Source organism: Tasmannia lanceolata, unplaced genomic scaffold (genome assembly GCF_043159265.1).
Source record: "Tasmannia lanceolata isolate RefF3 unplaced genomic scaffold, GAP_Taslan_0.1 ptg000002l, whole genome shotgun sequence".
In the NCBI taxonomy this organism is placed as follows: Eukaryota; Viridiplantae; Streptophyta; class Magnoliopsida; order Canellales; family Winteraceae; genus Tasmannia; species Tasmannia lanceolata.
Window position 1 is genome coordinate 50482672 of NW_027518679.1, and position 21104 is coordinate 50503775.

General features: G+C 38.4%; 1 protein-coding gene across 1 annotated transcript; it reads left to right on the plus strand.

The window, feature by feature from the left end:
• The first annotated feature begins 713 nt into the window (after nt 1-713).
• LOC143877296 (enolase-like) lies at nt 714-10006 on the plus strand. Its single transcript, XM_077379284.1, has 17 exons — nt 714-868; nt 1110-1173; nt 4040-4104; nt 5138-5185; nt 5332-5418; nt 5535-5615; nt 5709-5810; nt 5900-5980; nt 6074-6148; nt 7222-7284; nt 7414-7494; nt 7697-7891; nt 7973-8023; nt 8309-8397; nt 8490-8541; nt 9345-9401; nt 9539-10006. Exons 1-17 carry the CDS (start codon nt 803-805, stop codon nt 9617-9619), a joined length of 1338 nt encoding a protein of 445 aa, XP_077235399.1. The 5' UTR covers nt 714-802; the 3' UTR covers nt 9620-10006.
• The last annotated feature ends 11098 nt before the right edge of the window (nt 10007-21104 follow it).

Here is a 21104-nt window from a genome sequence, read left to right on the forward strand (position 1 = left end):
ACCAAATGAATCATGGCAGAAGGTTTCAAAGAAAAATTGCCTAAGATGGTCTCAAAGAACCTAGCATACTCTCATTAAGCTAGTCGATTATGTAACTCAGAAGAAGTATTGAGGAGTTGAGAATGTAGTATCGTGCCCATAAATGTGTCATCTTTCTCTTTTTCTAATAAACTGGTAGGTCCCTGCCAAATCCCAGCTTACCTATCCATAAAGAAACTTGGTTATCTAGGATATCAACCAAACAAGGGATTGCTAGCACCCGTTTTATACTCTTCTAAGGAGAAGACGGGCATTCATACGTAGGTTAGGATTCGTTATAGGAAGTGTTATTAGCACAACCATATTTTAATAGTTGCACAAACACAGTTGCTTTTTCTTCTTTAATTCGCTGGGGAGAGTTTTTGGGAAATGTAATAACCTATTGAGAGCTATTTAAATACTAAAAGACAAGATGGTCCGTGAAAATATCAAAATTTGTTTGTGCTGAAATCTCCCTTTGTTATAGCATTTTTTTTTTTTGGTAAAGAGAAGGGTAATTTTGTAATCTTGTCAGGGGATAACTCGAGAATATGCTCCTCACTGATGCCACGTGCACGGCGGCGGGTATCCCGTGACGACCGAAGGCGAAGAGGAAAGTTCTACTCCATCGTAGCCGTTGAATATCCTTAATAGGATCAAACGGCCAAGATTAATTGAGTGGTTGATGACCTATAAATACCTCCCCTGCAAATAGTGTTATTTCCAGTCTACAAAGAACAGAGTTCATTTTGCAGAAAGCTCATACCACGAAGAGAAATCAGAAATGGCGACAATCAAATCCGTTAAAGCAAGGCAGATCTTCGATAGCCGTGGAAATCCTACCGTAGAGGTGATTTTCATTCTGTTAATTGTTAGGTTTTGATTTTGATTTTGATTTGAGACTTAGTTTGGATCTCTATTGTTCTGCTGAGTACATGCGTGTGAATTTTATTATGTTGAAAGTGATTTTTAGATCGGATCGGATCGGATCAGCTTTAGATCGTGTGATTTCTCACATTTGATTGGAATGATTTTCACTGAATATTCTTCTACATGGTTATGATATTCATCTACGATTTTTTTTTCTTTAGGTGGATATTTGTCTTTCCGATGGAACCCTAGCTAGAGCTGCTGTTCCGAGCGGTGCTTCAACAGGTAAAAAACACAAATCTCGTTCTGTAATGAAATGCGTGTTGGATTGGTGCTCGATTTTGTCTTTCTGCATGTGTTTTTTGAGTTCGATTCTTTCATAAGAAGTTTCGAATTCATCTCTTTCAGAGCTGTGTGTGTGTGTGTGTGTGTGTGTGTGTGAGAGAGAGAGAGAGAGAGAGAGAGAGAGAGAGAGAGAGAGAGAGAGAGAGAGAGAGAGAGAGAGAGAGAGAGAGAGAGGAATTTTGGACTCATTTAGTATAGATCCGGGTCATGAAACCTTCTTTCAGATATTCAATTCAATGTTTGGTGTGCCAATCGATTCCTCAATTTTTTGTTAATATTTCTTCATAAGAAAATTATTTTTATGGGCAATGGTTGTATTTCATTGTGTTTGAATGGATTTTAATTTCGTATCTACATCGCCGATTTGGAATCCCCTTTACTCCTCACTGTTTGACATTAAATCTGTGGAGGAACTTTGCACTGCAACCCAAAGCCTACACTTCTGCTCAAATCACATAACTTGGGGCAGACTAGCAAGTAAATGTCTAACATTTCTCCCAAATGATCCGTAATAATTCCTCCATTGCCCACCTGGCTATGATCTTTACTGATGTGTCCCAGGGGAGGAGAAACTGGAGATAGAGGGGAAAGGAGAAGAGGAGGACTGGTACATAGATTGTAAAGGTTTGGGTGACACCTTGTTGCCAGCCTAATGTTCACTTGTACTGTAATCTGTGGCTCTGTTGAAGTTACCTTTTCTCAAAAAAGAAGATGAAGAGAAGAAGAATAGAAGAAGAAGAAGAAGAAGGAAAGAGAAGAATAGAAGAGAAAGAGGTGACGAAAGGAGAAAGAGGGAAGGGAGAAGAAGAAGAGAAAGGGAAGAAGAGGCACCATTCAAAAAAAGGGAAGAAAAGGAGAAATAGGGAAGAATCTGTATTCTCAATTCAAACATGAGGGCCTTATATAGCCAATTGAAATAACCTGGAAATAAAATAACATGAAAAAAAAGCCCTAAAACTAAAACATGGAAATAAAAATCCTAGAAACTAAATAGCATGGAAATAAATTCCTAAACTGCCCTATTGGGCAAATATGCCTCTTATGGGGCCTGCAATGATGATGGACCACCTGTGAACATTCATTAAAATTTAGCTTTATCCATCCAGAAGAGCTTTCAAGAAAAAGTTTCCCCGTTAGTTTGGGACCAATCATGCTATTCCTTCCTAATGAAAATTCCATCTGGTCCTTTGATGTGATCCTGGCTCCCTTGGGAAATTGGGAATTTTACTGAACACTTGAAGGGCGTTAGATGAACTTACTTAAGGCATATAAGACTCAAATTGGACTTTTATCGAACACTTGGGGGGTAAAAATGAATGAGCCAAGAGGAAGAGAGAGAAAGGAAATAGGGAATCAAGATCAAGAAAAAGAAATCAAGACCAAGAGAAGAGATCAAGATGGAGAAGAGAGATCAAGATGGAGAAGAGAGATCAAGATTAAGAAAAGAGATCAAGATCAGGAAGAGGAGAAAGATAGAGATAGAAAGAAGAGTGGTTTATAAACGCAACCAGGAAGGGTGAGAAAAGTGATGGGAGAAAAGAGAAGAAGATGAAGACAGAGAGAAATATGAGTTTAAAGATGGAAAACTGACCTAATATGAAGCATCACACCTCAGAAGGCATACAATCCACATGAGAGACAGAGAGAGAGAGACTTCAAATCTCTTTTCATTCCACTGCGTAACATTCTAGAAAAGTGCCATGAGGCTACGTATATAAGAAAATAAAGAGGACTAGAAGGTTCTAAAACCCTAAACAAAAAACTTATTTGTTTGGACTAAAATACCCTCTAATGAATTGTTGACTTAAAATTTTCGTAATACATGGGCTCTATTTGAAACACTCATAACTGTAAGAACATAAGTGATTTTGATGGGAAAAGACCGTGATACCCCTTCTATAACTTAAAGGACTTGAAAACACCTAAAAAACACATAAAAATTAGAATATGGGCACAGGGATAGTCCCATCATCCTTTCTGATCTTCTTATCTCCATAACAGTGGAGATCCATATGAAAAAAAATGTAGTAGCTTATTAGTAGCAAGAAGCCTAGATAATGCTCGTATGATCAGATCTAGAAGGAAAAACTTTAAAAACTCATTGGATATATCATTGACTTGTCTGGATGGATCTAGTTTGGACCTACTGTTGTACTCACCTGAGTCAATACAAAATTCATTGGTTCAATTATTGACTTGCCTTAGTTGAGCACTTTTGCACTTTTGCCCTGGGTCAGTTCTTATGAGAGCATGAGTCTTCAAGCTTTGATAGTTTAAAGTACTATTGCAGAGAATAACACTTTTCCCAGAGGACCAGAATCACAATTTGTAGTTAATTATTGCACCTTGGAAGCACAAACCCACTTCCCATCACCACAAATACACGCCTTCACAATTTGTAGTCAAAATTATAGTTTTTAGTGAGGATCAGAAATTCAGAAGTGTTAGTTAAACACACATGAAAAAGTGGAAGTGGTGTCTTTTATTTTAGGAAACTAAAAGTGCTACCAAGTTAGAAAGGTTCGCGGCAAGAGAAAATTTGTAGTTGTGTTCTTGTATTTTAGTGACAAGTAAAAAAAAAAAAAACTGAGCTGCAGGATTGGTTGGTCAAGGAATGAGTTATGTATATATAAAACTGTAATTAGACTTCTGAAAGGCTCATGATTGAATTCCACAAGATAAACCCTTCGTGGCTGTGGAATGCATCAGTTCTTGTTTTGGTTACCTTTTTGTGGATTTTCTGCTGTAAAAAAAAAATGTTTTGACTACTCAATCTTACATATTCTGTACTTCATTTATTTTTAAGGTATATATGAAGCCCTGGAACTAAGAGATGGAGGATCAGACTATCTCGGAAAGGGTGTCCTCAAGGTCAGTGATGCTTCTATTTCATACCTTCAATTAAGTATATGCTTCTGTATTGCCATTCAAAAAAAAGTATATGCTTCTGTAGTTCAATTGCTTATCGTTCAGGGTTATTGTTCGGAGTGCAAGTCCAAATGCTAAAACAACACGGCCTTCCTTGAAGTCTAAGTAACCTTTGCATTTTGCTTAGAAAAAGGGGTATTGCCCATCAGTTGTGCGCCCTTTTTCCTTCGAGGAAAAATACAAGCAAACAAGCAAATTACATTGACGGCATGATCAATCATGTTGAAAGAAAAGGAAGCCCCAAAAATATGAACCAAAGGAAGCACATGTGGTAATTGTCATGGAACACATTAGTCGATGAAATAACATAGCCATCCTTTGTTTAGAGCAATTTAAATTCATTTAGTTGGATAATCTGTTACATAAAATCAGATGCCACAGTTAAGTTTGCAGACCACTGAGATGGTCAACATTTTAGTATAAAAAATGTATGCGTATCAAATGGGCAATTTTGGAAACCTATCCTTGAACAGTGTTCTTGTTACCAATTGACTGACCTCGTCAAGGAGTTCTACTTTTGAGCAACACTTTCCTGCATTCTAACCATCATAAACACCTGAAATTTGGTTACAAGGATACAGAAATTTCTAACTTCTACGGTCTAAAGTACAAGTGTGTGTTAACAATCTGGTTATCTCAAGAAATTGAGAAATGAATGATACCATATGGTTTGGAACCAAGTGTGTCAAACATGGCTAGATCATTTTCGTTTCACCTTCTTCATGTTAAACTTTAGTTTATCCTATTATGCCCAGGCTAAGAATGCACTTGACCTTTTTTTCTTTTCTTTTTTTATCCCTCAATGCCTCAAAGATTGTGGTTCATTGCACAAATATTTACGTCCTGGGTGATGTATTCAGCCTATCATATGCACCTATTATTATTATTATTATTTTGAATGGCATTATCTGCACCTGTTATCTTCTTAGAGAGGGTTAGCTTATCATGGGATGTATTTTGTTTGACCTGGATCTAGGCGGTTGAGAATGTCAATGCAATAATCGGACCCGCACTGATTGGAAAGGTACTTCCCCAACCCTTCACATTTCCATTCATTAAATAACTGATGTGTTCCTTTGATTGGCTTGAATTCATCCCATCAACTTGTACGTTAAACATTCTAGTTACCTTTAAGTCACTGGTGATTGATGCTCGCACTATGTTTTATAGGATCCGACAGAGCAGACTAAGATTGATAACTACATGGTACAACAACTTGACGGAACAGTTAATGAGTGGGGTTGGTGCAAACAAAAGGTATCTCCTTCCTTTGCCTTCAATTATTGATTGATTTAGGCTATTAATTTTGCGTTGATACTATAATTTGTGTTCCTGTTATGCTAATTCGTTTGATTTGTTGCTTAAAATGCCAGCTTGGTGCAAATGCTATATTGGCAGTTTCACTTGCTGTTTGTAAAGCAGGAGCTAGTGTGAATAAGATTCCTCTTTACAAGGTATGGGGAGCTGATAATATGTTCTGCCTAGTGTTCACTATTTGATGTGTTGTTTTTAGTGTGCCGCCGTTTTACCCTGTCTCTATCATGCAGCACATTGCCAACCTTGCTGGGAACAAAACCTTAGTGTTGCCGGTACCAGCATTCAATGTCATCAATGGAGGATCACATGCAGGCAATAAACTGGCAATGCAGGTAATGCCAGGACAAACAATCTATTATTTATAGGCGCTTTTTTGTTGTTGCTAAAGTTTTCAATGCTTATTCTTTCTCTCATCTTGTAGGAGTTTATGATCCTTCCTGTTGGGGCTGCTTCTTTCAAGGAGGCCATGAAGATGGGTGTAGAAGTTTATCATCATTTAAAGGTTAATTTTCATTCTGTTTAGGTTCTTCACATCATAGCTATCACTTGCTGTACAGCTTTTACAGCTTTTAATTCTCTCCTTCTGATCTTTTAGGCTGTGATTAAGAAAAAGTATGGTCAAGATGCCACTAATGTTGGTGATGAGGGTGGCTTTGCTCCCAACATTCAGGTTTGCTACCTTTTAATTTGTATTGCTTTCTATAGACGTGTTATTATTTCGAAAAGTTCAACTTGAAAAGTTTTGAACCATTATTAACAAATCAAAACCATGGTGGATCCCATTGCGATGGGTATGTGAATTGTTTTTACCGCTGGTGCTGGGAATTTTTTGACAGCCACATTATCATTCATTTCTTCATGGCAGTAGGATTTCACTAGTTTAGATTTGCAATAGTCAATTAGGGCAAAGAACCTGTGGACATGGCTTGTTCAAAAAATTCTTGACAATTATCAGTCATGTATCCTACACATTTTAAAGTTTGCAACGTTGAACCTTTAATCTGCGAAGTCCATCTTATGTTGCTGACTCCAAACTCCCTCTCTGGTCAAATTAGTTTGCCAGGGTTTTAGTACCAAGTTTAAGCGACATTTTATAAAAGATTGGGCTGTTGGAATTCACTTGGCTGATTCTTTATATAATAACAGTGTCTGACTGTTTCGTGTAAAGTTAGTATTTCTTTTACTTGGCTCAATTAATTTTAGAAATTGAAGAGTGATTTCCAACTTGACTCGTAGTTTTGGAACCCTGTCAAATGAGCCTATGATAATCATGTTTAATTTTTTTTTAAATTGCTCCAAAGAACTGTTGTCCTTAAGCAGGGTTCATCAAACTATTAAAGGATAAATCAATTGGGGACTTGACTACTTTTAGTTTTATTTCTTAATCTGCATTGGTCAGCTAACCATTATTGTATCAGTCTTTCTTTCCTGAAAATCTCACTCCGCCCCCCCCCCCCCCCGCATTCTAGATTTCCTTTTTTCTCGCTGCATTATAGTTCGAGCTTTTTTTATAGTGATTATCGAACATGCATAGATGGGTGGTGATTTGTTGTATTATATGATTTTCTAACCTACGGAATTTCTCGAATGAATTTTGTGGATATCCGTGTGAGTGGTGTACAGTGTGTATTTCACTGGACATGCAATATTATTTCAGGCGCTGTAAATTAGGTCTATCCTTACACTGTTAAAGTGAAAAATGATGTAATAAAGTATTTCTTTTCTATTTGCATGTGTATGCAGGAGAACAAAGAGGGCCTTGAACTCTTAAAGACAGCTATAGCAAAGGCTGGATATACCGGCAAGGTGTGTCTTTTAATCCTTGGTTTCTGCTTTTTAAAGAGAAAAGAACGAAAGAAAAAACTATCAAAACAAAAAGAAAGGAAGAAAGAAAAAGCTATCTACTCAACAAGTGCTGCTTGATTTTTGTGGCAGGTTGTTATTGGGATGGATGTTGCTGCTTCAGAGTTTTATGATAACAAGGATAAGACTTATGATCTAAATTTCAAAGAGGAGGTAAAGATTGCTCTCTCTTTCTTGTTTACCTAATTTGGAACCTGGATGAACTGTTGAAGGATGCAAAATAGGAGTTAAAAGCCTGTTTGTAGGTTCCTAACCCTAAAAAATTCAAGTCATATTCTTTAAATCTCAGTACTGTACTTCTTATTTGGAAAAATGAGTTTTAATAATCCCAAGTTGCTTATACTCTTCGATGCAGAATAATGATGGATCACAGAAAATATCGGGAGATAGTTTGAAGAATGTCTACAAGTCCTTTGTAACTGATTACCCAATTGTATCCATTGAAGACCCTTTTGACCAGGATGATTGGGAGCATTACGCTAAAATGACTGCTGAGATTGGGCAGCAAGTACAGATTGTCGGTGATGATCTGCTTGTCACCAATCCAAAGGTATATCAATCTGAAAATGTGTAAATTTTACTCTAGCAAAGTTGTAATGTTACTCATATTTTCAACATTTGGCTGCTACAGCGTGTTGGGAAAGCCATCAAAGAAAAGTCCTGCAATGCTCTTCTTTTGAAGGTATTATCACCAGCTTTCAATATTTGAGGCAACTTTGATTCCATGTTTTTTTCTTTTTCTTCTCCTTTGTTTTCCATTATTCATTTAAAAGTTCACCGGCTTCTTACAATGGTGAAATCCCATCTCTTCTGATGTAGTGCTTCCCCTTACTGAGTTTTTGCAGATGCACCAATCTTATATGATTATTCCATTTCAGATACAGCTCGTTAAATATTTTTAATTTTGAAAATCTTAATATTTTCCAACAAAAAAGTGCTTAAACTTTTCCCTTTATATGCTGGCCAGGTGAACCAAATTGGGTCTGTAACTGAGAGCATTGAAGCTGTAAAAATGTCTAAACATGCCGGGTGGGGTGTGATGGCAAGCCACCGAAGGTATACGAAACTTAAAATGTACATACTCTATATAATCAATATTTTGCTTGCTAACATCAATGCTAAGTTTCAACATTCTTTGTTTGTTTCAGTGGTGAAACTGAGGATACTTTCATTGCAGACCTTTCAGTGGGTTTGGCTACGGTAAGAATCAACCTCTTATTTATTACTCCAATGATGTTTGGTTTGAATATAGTCGCAAATATCTCCGATATATATATTTTTTTTAAATATTGCGATTTTTTAATAAAACGACAAAATCCCAAAACTTTACTGAGATTCTGAAAAACCACCAAGATATGAGATATTTTCATATTTTTTCTTTTATTGCGAAAATATCACAAAAATATTCATATTAAGCACATATTATTTGTTGTCTTAATTTTGTTCTTAAAGTTAATGTTTTTGTAAGTTTTGAATTTTATTTTTTTCGCTATATAAATCAAAAAAAAAATTAAGGGGCTGTTTGGATACGCCGATTTTAGAAAGAAGAGTTTTAGTTTGAAAACAGGGTAAAAGAGGGTCATGATCAAGCTGCTGGTATGCTGTCCTGGCAGCGTTTCTTGGATTTGAAGTAAGAAAACCAGGTTTTAGAAATCTCTCCCGCATTCTGTGATTTCTAAAACCTGGAAACATGAGACGATCGCCTGCTCTCTTGCTATCAGAAAGAAGGGCTAGAAATCAGAAACGACGGTTGCTCTCTGTCTTCTCTTGTCTCCCAACTACAATTTTGAGGAAATCCAGGATTCTAAAATCCGCGTGTCCAAACGGCCGCTAAATGTCCCGAAATAGACACTTACTGAGAAATTCCCGATACAAATATTTGTGACTATGGGTTTGAATTATTTGGAAAGCAAAGTTGCACGTTGGAGCAAGACTTTCATGGGCATAGAGCGCTCTCCGCCAGGAACTACCGTGGTTTTGACTGTTTGTTTGTTGTGAAACAGGGTCAGATCAAGACAGGAGCCCCATGCAGATCTGAACGCCTTGCTAAATATAACCAGGTAAATCCCCTCCCCGCTAATTAATAAATTTGTTCAATATGTGAGGAGGTTACCGTTCAAAAAAAAAAATGAGAGAGGGAGGTCTGTGTTATCTTGGTTTGTTGACCAATGGAGTATTGCTGTTTTGTTTCTTACAGCTGCTTAGGATTGAAGAAGAGCTTGGCTCTGCAGCCGTCTATGCTGGAGCAAAGTTCCGAACTCCAGTGGAACCCTACTAGATGAAGGACAGAGGTTGGAGCTATTGTAAGCTTCATAAATTTTGGAGGTATGAGACCGCCATCGAAATGAAATAAATAAAGTAATTTTGCTCGCAGTGATCAATCCCACAGCTTAGATATTGGGTTGATTGTTGCTTTCGCTTGCTCGTCGGCTTGTTTTGCTGTTTTGATTGCTGAAATGGATTACGCTAGACTTTATTTTACTCTATTTTCTTAGATGGGAATATCAGAGGTGACTATGCATTCATTCTCTAGTGAGATTTCTTGAATGTTTTTCAGATGTTCAAGCTAGACTATATTTTACTCTTTTGCAAGATGACATGTACTTTTTAAGAAAGTGAGATCTTGCATCATGATAAGGAAATTATCTGGGACTCTTACGGATAATCACGTCTGTGTAGATTTGAGTTGAAGAACAAAAACAGATAAGCCCTACCAAGTTGTTTAGTTGAAAAACAAGACCAGATAAACAAGTTAGGGCGATGATATTTTCACCCCCACTGCAGTACGCGTTCAAAAGGGGGCGAATGCGTACTGCAGAGTGGTGAAAATATCATCTCCCTAAAGTTAATAGTCCTTAATTCCTTATTACAACTACTAAAAGCTTATTGATCGAAAACCTCAGCAGCCCCAATATTTTCCCTTTATATCCTTAAAAAGTATCTGCATGTTTAATGACTTTCTCAACAGTATGTAATATTGAAAACATGTTCGCAATAAAGTTCATGATAATACGCTAAAACTAATTTCTTTAAGAATTTGAGAAGGATTTGTAAGGTCTTATAAATACCACCAAACAGTGCGAGAGCGCTCGCAAAACTAGCAAATAGAAGTGAAACAAAGAAGGTAACTCAGACATTAATCATGTTTATGTGAAAGTTCGAAAGAATGAACCCGGACCCATGAACAAGGTGAATCTCATTCTTGTAAAAGTTACCAAGAATGAACCTGAGAACCAGAACCAAAAGGACCCATGAACCAGGTGAGTCACCTTCTTGTAAATGTTAGAATGTATCCACCAGAACCAAGCAGACCCATTAACCAGGTAAGAATGGACCCAAGAACCCGAATAATAACCAAGGGGACCCGTGAACCGGGTAACATAGTTTTAACCTATGACACGACGTGAGGGTTGATGAGTTAAATTCAGCTTGTGGACATATCGTGGATTGGGCATATTTAAAAAGGGAAATGATATCAGAACAACCATGTTTTGATAAATGCAGAAGCCCGTCTTCTCTTTTATTATGTAAAGAGTGGTCAAGGGTTGTTACAGTCCCCAATAGCTCTCACGATCAAATTAAAAAGTTAAAGACATGCTGCTTTTTTGCAATTATTAAAGCTTGGTCTTGCTGATATCCCATTTAAAAATTGCAACATGATGGTCTTTACCTTGTTAATACTGTACAATAAGCTATTTCTAGGAAAAATTATGACGAAGTCCAAGGTATAAACCAGCTTATCTGTTTTTAAGATGCTGCTGTTGGATCAAATATCAAGGGCGGTAGTTATGAATACGAGCTCGTTCATTATATAATTTCTCATTTTCAGATTATGTCAGGTATTAAGAAATAGACGGGAGAAAACCTTACCAGTTTCTCTATGCAGTGAATGATCAAAATGCCCTTCTCCTTCCCCTAAAATTCGCAAAAAATAAACCTCATCTCTGTTTTTTTCTTCTTCAGCGGTCGCTAAAAAGAAAATCCATTTTTCTCTGCAACCATAAAGCCTATCCAAATTGCTAGAACACCTCGATCAGAATATCCGAGTAGGGGTGCAACACGGGTTGAGTTCGGGTTGTTTTCCCAACCCGGGTTTGTTAGGAAATAATCCTAACGGTGGATATGGCTGTTACAAGATCGACGGTCAAGATCGTTTGGTGTGAAAAGGTATAAACGTTTGAAAAAAAGAGACGTTTGGGGAGAGGTATCGGCGCGATGAGGAGTCGTATCTCTTCCCACAAACGCTTATAAAAAGAACTCTTGGGTCCTATTTGCTAACAACGAATTCGTTTCAATCCTTGAGAATCCACGCTTGAAGAGAAAGAAACCGGTCCCCATCACCGACTATTGTTTAGCAAATAGAAACCTTCAGAGAAAGAAAAAACAACATTCATGGCTTCCGTTATGTCTTTTTCTCATTTCAATTTATTCAATATTGTTATCTGTGATTTTCTCAATGTTGAATCGCTAAGATCCGTTGCTGGTGTTCATATTGTATCGAACACTAACATGTGGTATCAGAGCCACGGTTCTAACGAGAAAACGGCGACAAAATCTGATTGAAATAGAGTTTGTAAAAAATTTATTTTTGGGATTTTTTTTTTACATCGCCGGAAAAACGGCGTGCCGCCAGAAAACGGTTGCTCCGACCGGTGATTTTCCGGCATGGATGTGAAGTTCGTCGAGAGACGAGTCCAATGCAACAAACGGTGCCTAAATCTGATGTCAAACGAACCCAGAAAATGAAATCGAAATTTTTTTTTTCGGATTTTTCTGAAATTTATTACTGTTGTTGGAGAAAACGATGAACATTAATGGGCCGATGGGCCGCGCAGGCCCGTTAAGGATCCATCAAGGATTCGCGATTTTAAGGAAGGCCCACAAAACCTGTCTGGGCCCACCAGACCCAACCCAAACCGGCCCAGGGACAATTTTTGGTCATTTCTGCCATTTTTTTGGGGTTTTAGGTCTGGCTAATATTGGCTCTAGGGGTTTGGAACCTCCTGAACCTATTTTTGGAGTCAGTTTTTTCATTTGAGCACTGTATTATATGGTTACAGTGTAAATTCAACAAAATTTGGTTTTATTTGTTTGATTTTAGTCAAATTTTTTTTGGGTTTTGGGCCGGGTAAATCCGGATTTAGGGGATTTCCACCCCTCTGAACCCAAATTTGATGTCTGTTTTGGCTTCCGTAACAATGTAAACTTTTGAACATTTTTTGAGTTGGTTTTTTAAAAAAGTTGGGTTTTGTGTTTGGTTTAAATCTCAAACACTTAAGTCTCTAACCCATATTATTTTGGTTCCAATAAGAGAAGTACAATTCAATCAGTTGACCCATAAGAATTGAATTCTGATTTTTCTTGGAACTTGAAAACGGGTTTTATGTACACATGTTTGTACACTTTGTTCATTATTTTAGTTGAAGTAGCACTATATCTTGTTATGATTAGTCACTAAATGAATGAACAAAGAATTGTGATTCCGACTGGGAAACGGAATCGCTTAGGATTAGTGGTTTAAATAAATAACAGTGTCGCATATAGTGACATATTATGAACTACAAAACCACTTTAAGTTGCTTCTATTTGTCCAAGAGCAACACTCAGCCCAACGGATGACTGTTGCTTTGCACAAATATGCGGTGTGAGAGGGCTAGGCCTGGATAACTTGGTTTGGGGTTGCGCTTCTGCCCAACGGTGCTGTGTACCTTAAGTATAGAGTTATTTGGCCCTAGTTAGTCTCATGGATGAGAGCCAAATGTGTGTCGTGGCACGGCCCAACAGACGACCCATGATGATACGCTTGTGTCTTCCTAGAATCACATTTATGTGTTTCTGTGATTCTAGGCTATCCAACTGACTTCCCTAAAGATAAATTGACTTAAAAATGGAACCAAATGTGTATCATGGCATGGCCCAACGGACATCCCACGGTGACACATCGGGTGTTCCATCAAGAACACACTTATGTATTTTGTGTTTCTGTTTACTTTAGTCATTTATTTTAAAGTTGGATTACATTAAATCGTGGATTTTACTGAATAAACTCCTTTTGTGGATTTAAATGGTGTCTTAGAGAGTGAGCAAAATTGTAACTGTCTGTCTTTTTCGTCTACAGCATTGAACCCTAGTTCTATCTCTAGTTATTTGTCCGGGATCGAGGTTTTGAGTGGGACTAATTTCGGAAAATGGAAGGATCATATTCACATAGTCTTAGGGTGTTTGGACCTAGATTGTGCACTTAGGAATGACAAACCTGAAGTGCCTTCTAATGAAACTACTGCTGCGGATTTGGCTACCTATGAAAAATAGGAACGGTCAAACCGCATGAGCCTTATGATTATGAAAAGCACGATCTCTACCTCTATCCGATGAGGCATTCCCGACTCAGAGGAAAATGAGGAATTTACTGCTAGCGAGTACCTACAGGCAGTAGAGGATCAGTTTAAGGGATCGTCTAAGGCTCTTGCCAGTACACTAATGATGAAGATGATCACTATGAAGTACAATGGAAGTAGTGGTGTGAGAGAGCACATTATGCGAATGAATGACATGGCCTCCCATATAAAGAAAATGAACATGGAGATCTCTGAGGGTTTCCTTGTTCATTTCATGATGACATCTCTTCCTGCGCAGTTTACTCCATTTAAAATTAATTACAATACGCAGAAAGAGAAGTGGGAAATGAGTGAACTCATAGCCATGTGTGTTCAAGAAGAAGAGAGGTTGAAGACCGAGCAACCTGAAAGTGTTCATTACACCACAGATGGAACATTGAAGGGTCACTTCAAGAAGAAAACCAAAGGAAAGGGCTTTGGGAAATGCAAGAAGAAGGTAGCAAGTGGCTCGGCTCAGGGCTTGACCGGTGGGATAAAAAATCGCATTAGGTGCCATTTCTGTAAGAAACTTGGTCACATAAAGAAAGATTGCTCCAAGTATGAAGAGTGGCTGCATAATTCAATTTTTATTTGTCATGAATCTTTCCTTGTAAATGCTCCTAGAAATACCTGGTGGATAGATACAGGTTCCACTATTCACATCTCGAATTCCTTGCAGGGATTTCAAGAGAGACGGAGACTCAGGAAAGGGGAGCGAACCATTAAGATGGGAAATGGAGTAGAAGCAGACGTCAAGGCTATTGGCACTTTTCGTCTTGTATTAGATAGTGGCTTCATTATGTATTTGGAAGACACATTTTATGTACCTGCCATGATCAGAAACCTTATATCTGTATCCAGACTTGATTCCTCTGGATTTGAATTTAAGTTTGGGAATAAAGGTTTTACATTACTCCATGATTCCAATGTTGTTGGTTCTGGTCCTCTTGTGGGCAATCTATATATGATTAATTTAGATAGCTCGTTTGCACATTCTCTGTTATCCATGCATGTGAATGAGGAAATCAGTTACCGTGGCAATAAACGGGGTCGAGCTGATGAAAACTCTTCCAGTTTGTGGCATAAGCGTTTAGGCCACATTTCCATTAGTCGTATGGAAAGATTGGTGAAGGATGGAGTTCTTCCTCCTCTTGACTTTTCTAATTTCAGGATTTGTAGGCAGTGTCTTAATGGTAAACAAACCAAAACTAGTAAGAAGGACGCCACTAGGAGTACCGGCCTGTTAGAAGTTATTCACACTGATATCTGTGGGCCATTTTCTACTCCTGCCCTAAGTGGCGAGAGATATTTCATTACCTTTATCGATAACTTTTCACGTTTTAGCTACGTCTATCTCATCAAAAAAAAGTCGGAAGCACTGGACACCTTTAAGATCTATAAGGCTGAGATTGAGTTACAACTTGACCGGAAGATTAAGGTTGTGAGGTCCGATAGAGGTGGGGAGTACTATGGCAGATATTCCGATACGAGCCACAGTCCAGGTGCGTTCGCACTTTACCTACAGGAGAATGGTGTTGTCGCTCAGCACACGATGCCAGGTACACCTGAGCAAAATGGTGTTGCTGAGAGACGAAACCGTACTCTTATGGATATGGTGAGGAGCATGATTTGCAATTCACCATTGCCTGAGTCCTTGTGGGGAGAAGCATTGAAAACAACCGTTCATATCCTAAACCGTGTACCAAGTAAAGCTGTGGCTAAGACCCCTTATGAGTTATGGGCCGGTAAAAAGCCTAAGCTAGGATATTTGCATGTTTGGGGCTGTATGGCTGAAGCCAAAATATATAACCCACAGCTGAGAAAGTTAGATGCTAGGACCATCTCTTGTTACTTCATAGGTTACCCTGAACGGTCTAAGGGTTATGGGTTCTATAGTTCTACTCATAGCACCCGGATTGTAGAGACTAGATACGCTGTATTCTTAGAGGATGGTGATCTCAGTGGGAGCTCTGTGCCTAGGTCACTTACTTTTGAGGAGAACCGGATATTTGTTCCAATACCGGTAATCCAAGAAAGAGTAGTGTCGATTCCTCCACCTGAGGATATTGATGCACTAGATGGCACATTGGAGGTTTCGCCCCACATTCCTGATGTTCCAGCAACGATTGTCGTTGAGCAATCTGTGCGTAGGTCACAGAGAGAGAGGAGGTCAGGACATAAATAGCGACCGATCAGCTCAGTGGCTTGGATCCATGAATGATGAGTTGCTCTCGATGGAAAAGAACCGTGTTTGGGAACTCACCGAGTTACCTAAAGGGGTCAAGCCTGTAGGCTGTAAATGGGTCTTCAAGACCAAAAGAGACTCTAAGGGCGGTATTGAAAGATATAAGGCCAGACTAGTCGCTAAGGGGTTCACTCAGAAAGAGGGAATAGACTCCAAAGAGACTTTCTCTCCAGTATCAAGGAAAGACTCCTTGAGGATAGACATTGCTTTGGTGACTCATTATAACTTAGAGTTACACCAGATGGATGTGAAGACTGATTTTTTAAATGGTGATCTTCATGAGGATGTCTATATGATTCAGCCTGAAGGTTTTAAGGCTGAGAGCGAAGAACACCTAGGCTGTAGGCTTAAAAAGTCCATTTACGGACTTAAGCAGGCTTCTAGGCAGTGGTATCTGAAATTTCATGAGGCAGTGTCTAGTTTTGGGTTCAAGGAAAATGTTGTAGATCAATGCATATATCTTAAGGTTAGTGGGAGTCGATTTATCATCCTAGTGTTATATGTTGATGATATACTACTTGCCAGTAGTAACCTAGGCATGCTGAAAGAAACAAAACAATTCCTCTCAAGGAATTTTGATATGAAAGATCTTGGTGAAGCTTCCTATGTTATCGGAATAGAGATTCATCGAGATAAGACTCGAGGATTGCTGGGATTGTCTCAGAAGACCTATATAGAAAAAGTCCTTAAGAGATTCAGCATGGAGAGGTGCTCCCCTAGTCTTGCCCCTATAGTTAAGGGCGATGTATTCAGTCAGTTACAATGTCCCAGGAACGCACTGGAACGGGATGAGATGAGACATATTCCTTATGCTTCCGCTGTTGGTAGCCTCATGTATGCTCAAGTCTGTACCCGTCCAGATATTTCATTTGCAGTTGGCATGCTTGGTAGATACCAAAGTGACCCAGGTCTGGATCACTAGAAGGCAGCCAAAAAGGTTATGCTTACCTGCGAGGGACTTCAGATTACATGCTCACATTTAGGAGATCGGATAGCCTTGAGGTGATTGGCTATTCTGATTCCGACTTGGCTGGTTGTCGGGACACCCATCGGTCCACTTCTGGTTATATTTTTATGCTTTCAGGAGGACCTATTTCTTGGAGAAGCGTCAAGCAGAGAATGACGGCTTCATCCACTATGGAGGCAGAGTTTATTTCATGTTCGGAGGCTTCGGCTCACGCTTTATGGCTGCGAACTTTTCTTTCAGGGCTTAATTTGATTGATTCTATTGAGAGACCGCTGAAACTTCTCTGTGATAATTCCGCTGCGGTTTTCTTTTCCAAGAACAACAAGTCTAGAGACGGCTCGAAGTATATAGATCTAAAGTATCTTGTTATGAGGGAAAGAGTTCAGAATCAGCATGTATCTGTGGAATACATAAGCACCGCACTTATGTTGGCGGATCCCTTAACTAAAGGCTTGTCACCAAAGCTCTTCAGAGAGCATGTAGCGTGCATGGGATTGGTTGACACTTTTGATAGCCTATGATAGTGGGAGTCTGCATTTGGTATTGAGATACATTGTTGTGATCACATTATATTTTATGATTCTGATATATATTATGATTATTTTCTACCGCTCCATTTCGTGCACATTTTGTAAATGAATTGTTAATAAGAGGTAGAATGTGTCTGTATGACTGTTTTGGACAATGTTTACATCTTATGCATGTATGCTTTTACATTCATGTTAGTGAGAATTACTAATAATAAAATCATGTGGTAGGCTATTGGGTAGAGTTGGTGACCCAATGGTTATATGGTTTGTTGTTAGTAGTTTTTGCTAAACGGAATGTTGTGTTTATTATCTAACTAATTTAAAGTTATGATCCTTATGTTTGGCTCAAAGATCTTGCTAGCCAAGTGGGAGAATGTTAGGAAATAATCCTAACAGTGGATATGGATGTTGCAAGATCGACGGTTAAGATCATTTAGTGTGAAAAGGTATAAACGTTTGAAAAAAGAGACGTTTGGGGAGAGGGATCGGCGCAATGAGGAGTCGCATCTCTTCTCACAAACGCTTATAAAAAGAACTCTTGGGTCCTATTTGCTAACAACGAATTCGTTTCAATCCTTGAGAATCCACGCTTGAAGAGAAAGAAACTGGTCCCCATCACCGACTATTGTTTAGCAAAAAGAAACCTTAAGAGAAAGAAAAAACAACATTCATGGCTTCCGGTATGTCTTTTTCTCATTTCAATTTATTCAATATTGTTATCTGTGATTTTCTCAATGTTGAATCGCTAAGATCCGTTGCCGGTGTTCATATTGTATCAAACACTAACAGGGTTGGCTTCAGGTTGAGGGTTTGGGCAACCTGACCCCACCCGACCCGAGTGAAACCCGATATTTTTTATAATTTTTTTTTTTTTTTTTGAAAGCTTAAAAATTCGGGTTGAACTCGGGTCGGGTTGGATAAAATTGTTCCTTGGGTCGGGTCGGGTTGAACCTCGTCGGGTTGGAAATCGGGTCAGGTTGGCCTCAACCTGACCCGATTTGCACCACTAGATCCTAGGCACTTGACCCACCATGCCTTGTTTAGGGTTCCATGAGAGCGGTTAAAACTGTTGATTTTTGTAGTCCTTTATTTTAAGCATAGAATGTCCTTTTGGGATGGGACCAAAGCCATATGGCAGCGTCATCATATGTAAAACAGAATCCTAGACGACGTGGGTGCGCCACGTGGCACCCTTCTATACCTAGTTTCCTTTTCTCACAAGATTCACGATTAGGAAAAAAATAGCAAAGTAGCTGATTTTTTGCCTAAATACTCAATTAGAGAAATTTACGATTCTACACTTTCCCAAGAGTCACAAATGACTTTGCTTCTTTGCTTCCTATAAACTTTCTCGTCTAAATCCAATCCACGCAATAGTTATAGTTCTCACATTCCTAAAAACTCTCTCAAAAGATTGGCTTCTTTGCTTCCTAAAAATCTACTCATCTAAGTCCAATCCTGTAGAAAACAAAGATGACAAACTAATTCAAGAAAGGGAATAGCAAATGAATCGTATATCTCATTCCAATAAGAAAGTGTGTATATATCTACACATGTTACAATAATGTAAATAAAGAAAGTGAATAATACAATGAAGGTAAGTTCCCAAATCATGGCAAATCTCATGCCAAAAATAATGCCCAAATCATGCTAAAGATAATGGAATACATGCAAGCTTTCCATTATTTGTATTTCCTATATTGCATAGCTTGCCAATCTTGTGATTGCCAATAATAAGATATCCCTAAAATCTTGTTTCCAATAATAAATCCCATCCATCTTTGTTAACTAACCAACTTCTCCAAAAGCTTAAGCTTTTGGAGAAAGGCGTTATTTATCTTTTATACTTTAACACTCCCTCGCACGTGTGGCCCACTCGGCAAACACGTGGCACATGTGGTCCCACTTTGGGCCGACCATCACATGTGGATTTTTGCTATTTGGGAGTTTTGAACTCGAGACCTTTGGCTTTGATACCATGTTAACTAACCAACTTCTCCAAAAGCTTAAGCTTTTGGAGAAAGGCGTTATTTATCTTTTATACTTTAACATCTTAAAAGCTATCAACATTTCTAAAACTCTCTCAAATAGTCCAATACATTTTGAAGACTTAATAAAATTTCTGAAGATTTGTTACTAAAAGTTCTCCCAAGAGTCCAATAGGTTCTTATAATCTTTATCACACTATCTCAATTTTACCAACTCCTCAAAGTTCTCCCAAGAGCCCATCTGGTTTTTAAAAGTACTTCCTCTACATGGCATTTTTTTCATGCACAATCGGCCATTAATATTTAGTTCATTGGCCATTATTTTTTGTTCAATTCGTCATTTCCACTGATTAATAAATTGCTTCCGAGGTACGGAATGTTATTTCCTCTGTTTTTCAAAAGTCGCCACTACGCAGTCTCTGTTGTTTGTTGAGTTATATTTTTTTGGTTGGTCTTAATATGAGTAATATTTTGCAACCCTTTGAAAGATAAATAGTTTTTAAGGTTGTTTTACTTTCTCATTTCAACTAAAAAAGCCATGTCCAATAACCTATTTTGACAATCAATTTTCATGATGAACTGATTATTGGCCTGAATATTGTGTTTATTTTCCTAGTCCAATAATCAATTTTGGAAACAAACAGGGCATTTGGATTTTAACAATCAATTTTCATTCCAAAACTGTATTAGGTTCAATATTGTGTTTAGTTTTGGGTCCAATAATAATAAAAAATCCGCGTCCAGTGCATCGCACAGGTCTGCAACTAGTTATATTCTACAAGATAAACAGTAATTACTCTCACGTGTGTGCCCCGCTATGTACTCTTGTACACGAAGAATACTTGGCTCCAGACCGTCTGGAGGAAGTTCCTTCAGCCCCTCTAATAGCAGGGGTGGTGGAAATATCAAATCCACGCCTAATTTTTATATTTAGAAGGAATTGATATTTCCACACACCCCCCCCCCCCCCCCGATTAAGGGGTCTGGAGCCAAATTTTATAGCTTGTAGCCTTGTACACCCCAAAAATCGTATATTACCATTTATTGTAAAAGTAACATTTTGCATAAAAGCAGGATTCTGAGCTAGCAAATGCGATTCCCAACCATATATTAATCGTAACTAGCTAGGGGCATCAATGGATCTATTTTGGATTGGATCTGCCTATGTCTTCATCACAATCCGTCGGATTTCTTTTCTTATTCGTCCGATCCTTTTACTGCCTTCGGATCAGACTTTACGAGTCGTTGCGATCTATTTCGATCTGGACCGTCAATCGGAGTGTCCTACGTCCTACTTTGGTTGTAAACATTTTTCAGTTTAGTTGCAGGTATTTACCTCGTAGAGTAGTAGTTTAAGTAGTCAACATGGACGAGACAAGCCGTGTATAGTAGTTACCTCTTAGAATGGTAGTCATTGATAAGCAGAGTTTGGTTGACAACCTCGTAGTGGTGGGGGCGTCATAGTGAATATAGAGAGAAGAAAGGAAGGATGAGAAAAAAAGCATCATTCCCAAAAAAATCACCTTTTGTGGTTTTTTGGTTGGATTTTGTTGGGAGTTCACTAGACGAGCAAGAGACATCCCTAGTAGTCTTCTTGGATTTTAATGCTATACCAAAATACCTAAGCCAGCCCGGCTTTTGTGCAACCAAATAGAC

Excerpts from the sequence above, each read along its gene's own strand:
- LOC143877296 (XM_077379284.1), top strand. The coding sequence starts at position 803 with ATGGCGACAATCAAATCCGTTAAAGCAAGGCAGATCTTCGATAGCCGT. Across the intron at positions 5,419-5,534 it reads GGGGTTGGTGCAAACAAAAG|CTTGGTGCAAATGCTATATT; the intron begins GTATCTCCTTCC and ends TTAAAATGCCAG. Across the intron at positions 7,495-7,696 it reads ATCTAAATTTCAAAGAGGAG|AATAATGATGGATCACAGAA; the intron begins GTAAAGATTGCT and ends TCTTCGATGCAG.